This window comes from Entamoeba dispar, genomic scaffold, assembly GCF_000209125.1.
Source record: "Entamoeba dispar SAW760 scf_1105229460369 genomic scaffold, whole genome shotgun sequence".
Taxonomy (NCBI): domain Eukaryota; phylum Evosea; order Mastigamoebida; family Endamoebidae; genus Entamoeba; species Entamoeba dispar.
In genome coordinates, this window is record NW_001854158.1 from 9,357 (window position 1) to 18,615 (window position 9,259).

The following is a 9,259-nucleotide window of genomic DNA, read 5'->3' on the forward strand; positions in this document are numbered from 1 at the left end:
TTGGTACTTTTCCTAAAGGGTATTATGAAAAATATTTAAACTCTATTTCAAATTTTATTTCTGTATTTGCTCGATTAAATCCAGATGAAATTACGAATTATTTATATAATTTTAAAGAAACAATAACAAAAATAGTTGACTCTTTGTTTCAGAATTTTAATCCAATTGAGTTTGTAAGTTTATATAGAATTTTTGATTCAGTATTACAAATTATTGATAGCATTACTGAGTTACAAATAATTATTAAAGGCCTTACACATGTAATGATTGAAATAGTTCAAAGGTTGATTCATTATTCATCTGCTCAAATTATTAATTGTTTTATTGATAAAGTTATAGAATACTCAACTTATAATGAGTCTATTGGGAATGACCTATTTATTTATGTTGATGAAATGATGAAATATATTGCTGATCATGATGTAATATTGATAAAAAACAATCTTGAAAGAATTATGGGCTTTTATTATTTTTATATGAGTCATGGAATTAAAAATCATTATTATACTCATCTTAATGAATTATCTCTTCTTTCGTTTATATCACAAAAACAACACATTATTAATACTCAAAATAGTTATCAAAAAGTCAATGAAGTTGGTTGTAAAGCAATCAATTTAGAATGTCTTTCAAAAATTACTTTATGGTTAGAGAAAGATAGAGTTATTAGTTCATTTGTTAATACAAACAATAAATTAATTATTCTTACTAGAGGATGGAATGGAACAGAAACTTATTCAATTAAACTATTAAATAAACAGGCTCAAAGAACTCAATGCTCCATTCAACAAAAATGTATTACTTTAAATGAAAAATATTCTGAAGAACTTAATGGAATTATTGAATTTAATAAAGCAATTAATGGAAGTCAAAAAATTAATAATGAAGAACAAATTAACTTGCTTCTTAAAACTGAAAGAAAATATAATAAAAAATGTCAGACAGAATACCAAGGAAATTTAATTAATAATCCAATGAGTATTTTATGGAAAGGAACTATTTTTAATGACAATGATAAAAGGGCTGTTTGTACATTAAAAGATTTAAATATCCTTCAACAACTTCAAAGTATTAAAAGTTCTCTTATTCGAAATCGAATTTATTGTAGAGTTGTTGAAAAAGAATTTAATCAATACATTCAAATTAATGAAAATTTAAGAATTGAAGAACCAGTATTACAAGTTATTATGAAAAAAAGCAAGAATAACCAATGGATTGGAAAAAGAAGAAGAAATGTTTGTGAATTTTTATATTCAATTGAAACTCAAGAATCTACTCAACAAATTAAAAATGATGTTGTTATTTTTGTTGATGATGATATTCCAGAACAAACCCAAATTGAAGAGTATGTTGTTGGAATTAAAGTAGTTGATTGGAATATGAGAGAAATTAAAATTAAATGTATTGATAAAATTGAATTTATTGGTTATAGAAATAAAAAAGAAATTATTGACACTATTGAAGGAGAAATTATGAGACTTATTCAAAGAGATTCTCCTAATAAAATGCTTCAAGAGTACTCAGACGATATTATTCAAAGAATGAATATTACACCGTCAAACCCTGATCAATGGATATTTAATGATATTATTGGTACTTATCTTTCAAGAGAATCATTAAACAATTTTATAGTATTATGGAACAATAAAAATTATGTTAGTTTCAAAGATTCACACCAAAACACAATAACCAAAGAAGAAGAAAAAAAAGAAAAGTTTGACAAATAGTGGTGATAATAAAAGAGAAAATAATAATTTTTAAACTGACATAAATCTTAAAAGATATGCAACTATCATAGGAAACATACCTTAATAGAAACTAGATAACTTATTAAAACAATAAATTTAAATAGGATGATAACTTAATTAATTTAACGTTAACGTAAAGGCATTACTTCACTTTTACTAGAATTAATTTTAAATCACTAACATAAAAATAGTCTTCTCTATGTCCTTATTATTACTTCTTAAATTTGATTTTAGTAGTGAAGTCCAAAATTAAGTAAAAATAATACTCAAAACAAAATGAATAATTTAAATTTATTCAATAAAAGGAGAGTAAAAATTACAGAACATTATATTAAATAACAAGTTTATTATTGCAAAGAATGATTTACAAAAAAAAACTATTTAATTTTAGTGAATTAATAAGAAATTCTCATTGATGCATTAACACTGTTGGCATAAAGGAATATCAAAAAAAGAATAAATAGTTTATAACAATGCTATTGTCTAAAACTTTTGTTTCTTTATATGAGTGAGCTGTTATTTGTATTATTAGTTAGTGTGTTTGTTATTAGTTTGACAATATAAATCAATACCTTAATTTATTTTATATCTTTTTATTACTTTTGTTTTCTTGAATTAAATTAGTTGAATGTTTTATATAAAAATATTTATTTTGTGCTTAATAAATATAACAAAAATAAGAAATCTCTTATTTTTAGATTTATTTGTTTCAATAAATAAAAAAAGTCCTACTTAATAAACAAACTTATTATAAATTAGGGAATTAAATTATAAGATAAGTTTAAAGTTTAAATTAAATATTGTTTTAATAAAAAAAAAGAATATAAAAAATTCTTTAAATAATTAATTGAAAATTTGATTATGCTGTTTCAATCATTTGTTTTAAAGCATTTCTATCTGCTCCACTAAAACGTTTTTGTTCTATTCCGTCTTTAACAAGAACAAATGTTGGCATTGATCTAACCTTATAATTAACACAAATTTCTTCAGCTTGATCTACATCAACTTTAACGAATTTAATGTTATTGTGTTGCCCAGCAAGTTCTTCAAAATATGGGCCAATAGATCTGCAAGGACCACACCATGTAGCAAAGAAATCAATAACGATAACTTTTTCAGTAGAAAGAAGAGCAGTAAGTTGATCAAGGGCATTGATATGAAGTACAGCCATAACAATAACTAATTAAATGGATTTAAAGATTGAAATTTATTATTAAATACAGTTTAATGAAGTATTTTACGTGTTCACAAATACTTTTGGTCCATTTGTTAACTTCTCTAGTTTTCTTTTTTTTTGTCTAGACCTTCTTTTTATTTCTCACTTTTTTATTCTCTTTTTTATCTTTTCTATAAATAATTCTATGATTTAACTTTTTTTTGTTTTTTAACCTTTTCTGAACTTTGTTTATTATTGTAAAATATGAGATAAATAACAATATTTAAAAATAAAAATTGTTATTATCTAAAACATAAATAAAATTTTTTTCGTTGCGTCATCAGTCAAACTTGAAATTAATGGAAGAAAAAGAATAAACAGAATATTCTTTTTCTTCTTAACTACATGACGCCATGAAATTCAAACAAAAAGGAAAGAACTATATGGCTACACTTAGAAATTGTAATGGACAGTGCATATAATCCATTCAACATACACCAGGGAGAAGAGGATTCTGGGAGTTGTGTTGTAGTATGTAATGGTAAACCTATTAAAACCAATTTACACAGTCTTTTAGAAATAAATATTCTAAGGACTATGCACAAAGATGAATTTAATGAGTACCAACGAAGAGTTAAACAATTTAGACAATTAACTGAAGATGAAGTGGATATCTTAAAAGGTGTAGATAGAAAAATCAAGGCTCAAGAAAGTTTACGTAAATGTCGTATTAAAAAGAAAGAAGAAATTATCACTATGGAAAAAGAAATTGCTTTGATGAAACTTAAAACTAGTGAATTACAAAAAGAAAATGGACAAATTGCAGATATTCTTAGTGAATGTGAAAATTGTAGAAATAATATTATTTTGAAATGAATATATAATCGATCATTGTTTTTAATAAATTTTCTTATATTTTGTTAATTTTTATTTTAAAATGTTAAAAAAAAAAGGAGTAGAAAAAAAGTAAATTTATAATATTGAGGTTGATTGTAAAGAAAAATTAAATTTTCTTTTTTTTTTCTTTTTCAAAAAAACCTTTAAAAAATACTTTAAAATATCATTTGTCATATCTTTTTTTTCTCTTTGGTAATTCAAATTGTGTAGTTTTTAGTTTTTTTGTAAAGAATTCATGTGACAAACACTCTTCTACAGAATATCTTTTTGATGGGTCTATTACTATCATGTGTTCAATCAGGTCTTTTAATTCAGTTGGTAGACATGAAAATAATTCATCTGTATTGAAAGTTCCATTAAACAATTTCTTCTGTTCAAAATGTCCATTAAATTCAAATGGATTTCTTCCAACTGCTAATGTATACATCAATACACCACAACTCCAAACATCAACTTTAAATGCATCATATTGAAGTTCTTGCGATGAAAAACTCTTTTTTTCTTTAGACTGTTCATTACTTATTAATGTCTTTCTATATTCATTCCATCCTCGGAGTAATTCTGGTGAAAAATATGTTGGTGTCCCACATAATGTCTTTGCCATTTCACCTTCTCCTACAATTCTTGCAGTTCCAAAATCAGTTATTTTAATTTCTGATTTAATTCCACTAAACAATACATTTTCTGGTTTAATGTCTCTATGTACAATCTTATTAGAATGAAGATATTGTAAGCCATTGAGTAGTTGTAAAGAAATTTTTTTTAATACTTGAATATCTATTTTTCCACACCTTTTTAGTATTGATTGAAGTGATCCACCTGGTAAATATTCCATAACAATAATAATATATTCTCCAATTTGATAACTTTCATATGTAGTAACAATGTTCTGGTGATGAAGAGATTGTACAATTTCATTCTCTTTATATTTCTTATTTGGTTTATTTTTCATTATTTTTATAGCTCTAACTTCCTTTGTTGTCATATCAAATGCTTTACGTACTTGTCCAAATGACCCTCTCCCAATTAATTCTTGTATTATATATCTTTTAAAAAAATTACTGAAATGTTCTGATAACTGATTTATAACTCCCATTTCAAAATAAAGATATTGTGCACTCTCTTTTAATTCAGGACTAAGCACAGATATTTCATCGAACATATTAATAACTGTTTCAACACCTTTTTCTAGTAAAACTCCATTTAACCATGTCCCATTTCTTGAAGTATCAATGATAGTGGTAATTCGAGTGTTATTAACTTTTTTAGTAAGGATGGTAAAATGATGTGAACTAATCTTCTCAGACTTTAGTCCAAGTGATTTATTTCTCCCAACATTTGTTTTATCAAGAAATAATGACAAAGAAGGTTGTTGAAGTTTTGTGCTTTTTAACTTCCCCCATGACTCGTCTGTAGTTGACATTACAAGTATCTACAATTGAGTTTTTGTATTTGAAATTAAAAATTGAAAATCTTAAATTAAAAATTTATTACTCATTTCTGTGAAGAATCTTTTTCATTGTTGCAAACACAACTAATCCAACAAATATTAATCCTGATACTATTACTACTATTAATGCTGAAACTAATTGACCTGCTTTTAATTTATCTTCTTCTAATTTTAATACACATTCTTCTTCTTCTAATTGATAATTTTCATATGAATTACAAATACATTCTTCTCCATTAAATATTTCTCCTTCTGAACAAATAGTAGTGTTGATGTAATATCTGTTATGTTTTCTATCACATCCTACTTCAGATATTATGTTGTATTTTGTGTATGTTTCACATTCTTTATCTTTATTAATTTTATGTGCAAATCCAACATATGTGTTAGTGTTATTTATAAGAAGTGTTGATAGAACTGTTCCTTCAGTTTCATTTGCAACACAATAATTCTTAAATACAGTTACTGTATATCCTGTTATTCTTTCTAATTTAAAATCAGCAGTACATTCAGATGATGGGATATGAATGTATTGAAGGGAGTTGTTAAATGAATCAGTGATTTGATTTAAATCAATTGTTTTGTGTTTGTTTTCTATTTGGATAGTGCATAATTTATCGGCATAAGTGGCAATGGATAATACTAATGCTGGTTCATTAAACAAATATTCATAATAATTTCCATCATAGTAAGTGCATTTGTTGATCGGGAAATAAGTGAACGAATGGAAATCATCAACAACATAATATTTGTCAGCAAACACACAAAGAAACAATAATAGGGATAATATCATCTGTTGATTTGATGAATAATAATTTATATTATTTCTTTTTATTCTTTTTATTCTATTTCCCTTTCTTCTTTTTTATTTAATTTTTATTATCCATTTCTTGTTTTATATATCGAAATTCTATGTGTATTCTAAAAAAATTAATTATTGAATAAAACAATTATTTTATATAAAACATGGAAAATTTTTTCATTATGGACGTTTTTTATAAGCAAGGAATGTTAACTGGCGGAAAGACTGAATCACATAAACTCCAGGAGATAACTTTAAAAGACACCCATCAATTTCAAAGTCAATTTCTTCAAAAACAACAATTTTAACAACTCTTGAAGTTCCAATATGCTTTGGCATTAAACAACCAGTCTCACAAACAATAAAATGATTAGCAGAAATGAAACCAATAATTTCTATTAATCTATCATTTGGTGTTGCATCTAGTTGATCAACAAACCTAGTGTTTTGATAGAACGGTATATTCATAAACATAACTCCACACAATCCTTTTAAGCTAAGTTGTTTATCACCGAGGAACACATGAACGTGTTTCTCTAACATAATTTTAATTAATTTATTTTCTTTTGTTCTTAATTGGTATGCATCAATTCCTATACCACAATAACAACAAAATTCTTTGTTAAGATGACTGACATTCCATATATCACAATTAATTTCTACTGAATGGGTTATGTTTTGTATTACATCTTTAAATGGGATATTCCAACCAAAGGTTTGTGCTAAATCACCATTGGTAACAACAATCTTATTTTCGTTTGTAAACAAAGACAATTTAGAATTAAAACTTTGGAGGTTTTGACAATAAACAATGAGTTGGGATCTGTAATCTTTTATAGAATAAACTAATTGTCGTGGATTTAAGTGCAATAATGACCAATAAAATTCGTTTGATTTAGTTACACAATCTACAACAAGAAGATTTGATTCTAAGTGAGGTTTAGTTAATATAGAAGCAAGTTTACCATAAGAACAATGTGATGGTAATAGAGATAAGCATTTGGCATGAACATTTACCGAACACCAACAACAATGAAATCCAGCTTTTCTTTCTATTGACTCTCTACATACAAAACAGAGTTTATCTGCGCCATGAAGCATATGGTGTTGAAGAGGATCAGATGTACGACATAATTTACAATCTCTTAATGGCTTACAATCAATATGAAATACTGAGTCACAACATAAACACCTATAACACTTTCCTTCAATTTCACTATTACAAGATTGACAAATAAAAGGACGTGTTGTTGATTCTATAATTAAATGAGGTTGGTGAGGTGTATATGAAGCAGCAAGATACTCTTCTAAGCTTAACGTATAACCACTCAGATAGGACAGCTTGGTTAGACAATAGGAATATGCATACTCTGAGCAATTGTAATGCACTATTATACCACATTTCTGACATAGTACTGTCTCATCTTTTTCACAATATTTACCACAAACATTACAATATCCTTTCTCATTCTCTGCAATCAGAAAGGAGTGTGTTGGTAATGGAATATTGATTCTTTGAAATTCGTATAGATAGATTCCTTTATTAATTGGTATCATCTTTAATCAATTTTTAAGTTCTTTGTAGAAGACTCTCAGTTATTTTACTCATTATTATTTTCATCAAAAAGAGCATTGTTTTTCTTTATTTTTCTATCCCCTTTTAAAAAGGGTCTTTTTAAATGTTAGTTTTTTCTGAACAATAATGGTTTAATCAGAGTTGAAAATAGGTAAAACTATTATTAATTTTGTTTTATTAAAAAAATTCATTATATGGACTTGACAATGTAAGTAACTCATCACAGAAGTTAGAATTGTTTTCAATTCATTCTAATATGTGTTTTTCTACAAAAAGTTAAAGGGATATTTTTATCAAAGTAAATTCAACTAACAATAAAGAAAAATAATTTTGTTTTTATATTATGTTTATTTATTAAATAAATCTTTTAAGTCTTCAGTGATTTAGAAAAGAAAACCAAAGATTTAAAGTATAAAAGAAATAAATTGAATGATACAAAAGAATGAATAATTCAATAGCTCTTCAGAATTATAATTTTATTTATTAACTTAAAAATAGTTTGTTTTAGAATGTCTTATTTTTAGATAAATCACATATTTAAAGTGTCTATTCTAAAAAGAAACAATCCATCAATTAAACAATTACAATATGTCTCTTCTTCCATCAATAGAGATATCTCTTACATTCCCTTTTCCTAATTGAAATTCCAATCCATAAGTTGGTTGAATTCTTATTGGTTCTTGAGGTAAATCTACCTTTTTAAATTTAGGTGGGTTGATGTTTATTGGGGAGAAATAAAATAATGGAAGATTAGCAGTCATTCTTTCTGTGATTTGAAGTAATCTATTGACATTAGAGCTAAAGACTGAAATATAATCACCGAAGTCTCCTTGTTTTCTCATGACTGTTGCTGTTATCGCTTCTAAACATCGTTCATTTTCACCAATCAAATGGTCACATGTTTGGTCATCTAAACTATAACCTCTGTCACGTGTTTGATACATTATTGGAGCTGTCCTTCCTATTGAAGATGGTAAATAAGAGTTTTGTGGAAAGGCATTTGGTCGAGGATAAGAAGGGTTAGGGGGTTGAGATATAACAGCAGATTGAGGAACTGTGACACGAGGTTGTGGAGCGACTTGAATTTGTGGGTGTTGAATTGTGATTGGTTGAGCCATAGTAGTAACTAAAGGAGGAGGGGCATTAGAAGATATTGACATTGAATTAGCATCTCTAACATTTATAGTAGAAGAATTAACAGAAGAAACTTGATTTGAATTACTTGACATAGACAAATCATCATCTTCTTTTTTTATTCTAATTGGAGTACGTCTAGAACGTTTAGGTTGGTCATCACGATCAGTAGGAGTAGCACGAGGAGATTTAATAGAATGAGAAGGAGATACTTCAACCCTTTGTTGACCGAAAGAAGAATGAAGAAAACTCTCCCAACTAATATCTTGTTTTTCTTTTGCTTTCATATATTTTACACGTAATGAAACATCTCTTAATCGTTTATTAGGTAAATTTGTCATTAATAATGTGAGTCGTTTAAATTCAGCATTTTGTGAAGCAGGATATCGTTTCATATTATCTTCTAATATCATTTGTTCTTCCAGGTGACCATGAAGGAATTGATTTAATATATTCTGCAATATTTGGTGTAGGTGAATCGTCTTGAGATGGTGAT

At 26.3% G+C, this 9,259-nt stretch overlaps 7 protein-coding genes across 7 annotated transcripts in view, besides 13 other annotated features; 2 read left to right on the forward strand and 5 right to left on the reverse strand.

The window, feature by feature from the left end:
* EDI_067060 (uncharacterized protein) overlaps positions 1–1,727 on the forward strand; it is a gene marked incomplete at both ends in the record, with an annotated part of 3,285 nt that extends 1,558 nt beyond the window's left edge. Inside the window, one exon of the mRNA XM_001737128.1 lies at positions 19–1,727. Within this exon, the coding sequence (XP_001737180.1) occupies positions 19–1,727 (1,709 nt within the window). The remainder of the gene's footprint in view (positions 1–18) is intronic.
* Positions 96–116: a sequence feature (AT_rich).
* Positions 1,728–2,321: 594 nt separating the features above from the next.
* Positions 2,322–2,605: a sequence feature (AT_rich).
* A 2-nt stretch (positions 2,606–2,607) lies between these two features.
* Positions 2,608–2,919, reverse strand: EDI_067170 (thioredoxin, putative; the record flags this gene model as incomplete). Its single annotated transcript, XM_001737129.1, has 1 exon — positions 2,608–2,919. One exon carries the CDS (start codon positions 2,917–2,919, stop codon positions 2,608–2,610), a length of 312 nt encoding a protein of 103 aa, XP_001737181.1.
* A 111-nt stretch (positions 2,920–3,030) lies between these two features.
* Positions 3,031–3,134: a microsatellite.
* A 39-nt stretch (positions 3,135–3,173) lies between these two features.
* Positions 3,174–3,234: a sequence feature (AT_rich).
* Positions 3,235–3,369: 135 nt separating this feature from the next.
* EDI_067180 (uncharacterized protein) lies at positions 3,370–3,780 on the forward strand (the record flags this gene model as incomplete). The annotated part of the gene is made up of 1 exon (XM_001737130.1): positions 3,370–3,780. The coding sequence occupies one exon, from the start codon at positions 3,370–3,372 to the stop codon at positions 3,778–3,780; it is 411 nt and encodes a 136-aa protein (XP_001737182.1).
* An 18-nt stretch (positions 3,781–3,798) lies between these two features.
* Positions 3,799–3,856: a sequence feature (AT_rich).
* Positions 3,857–3,902: 46 nt separating this feature from the next.
* Positions 3,903–3,965: a sequence feature (AT_rich).
* Positions 3,965–5,224, reverse strand: EDI_067190 (meiosis-specific serine/threonine protein kinase MEK1, putative; the record flags this gene model as incomplete). Its single annotated transcript, XM_001737131.1, has 1 exon — positions 3,965–5,224. The coding sequence occupies one exon, from the start codon at positions 5,222–5,224 to the stop codon at positions 3,965–3,967; it is 1,260 nt and encodes a 419-aa protein (XP_001737183.1).
* A 32-nt stretch (positions 5,225–5,256) lies between these two features.
* Positions 5,257–5,294: a sequence feature (AT_rich).
* Positions 5,292–6,044, reverse strand: EDI_067200 (uncharacterized protein; the record flags this gene model as incomplete). The annotated part of the gene is made up of 1 exon (XM_001737132.1): positions 5,292–6,044. One exon carries the CDS (start codon positions 6,042–6,044, stop codon positions 5,292–5,294), a length of 753 nt encoding a protein of 250 aa, XP_001737184.1.
* A 22-nt stretch (positions 6,045–6,066) lies between these two features.
* Positions 6,067–6,128: a microsatellite.
* Positions 6,129–6,173: 45 nt separating this feature from the next.
* Positions 6,174–6,216: a sequence feature (AT_rich).
* Positions 6,217–6,233: 17 nt separating this feature from the next.
* EDI_067210 (uncharacterized protein) lies at positions 6,234–7,610 on the reverse strand (the record flags this gene model as incomplete). Its single annotated transcript, XM_001737133.1, has 1 exon — positions 6,234–7,610. The coding sequence occupies one exon, from the start codon at positions 7,608–7,610 to the stop codon at positions 6,234–6,236; it is 1,377 nt and encodes a 458-aa protein (XP_001737185.1).
* Positions 6,595–6,616: a sequence feature (AT_rich).
* Positions 7,611–7,787: 177 nt separating the features above from the next.
* Positions 7,788–7,825: a sequence feature (AT_rich).
* Positions 7,826–7,949: 124 nt separating this feature from the next.
* Positions 7,950–7,993: a sequence feature (AT_rich).
* A 102-nt stretch (positions 7,994–8,095) lies between these two features.
* Positions 8,096–8,126: a sequence feature (AT_rich).
* Positions 8,127–8,210: 84 nt separating this feature from the next.
* On the reverse strand, positions 8,211–9,158 carry EDI_067220 (uncharacterized protein; the record flags this gene model as incomplete). The annotated part of the gene is made up of 1 exon (XM_001737134.1): positions 8,211–9,158. One exon carries the CDS (start codon positions 9,156–9,158, stop codon positions 8,211–8,213), a length of 948 nt encoding a protein of 315 aa, XP_001737186.1.
* Positions 9,159–9,259: the final 101 nt, after the last annotated feature.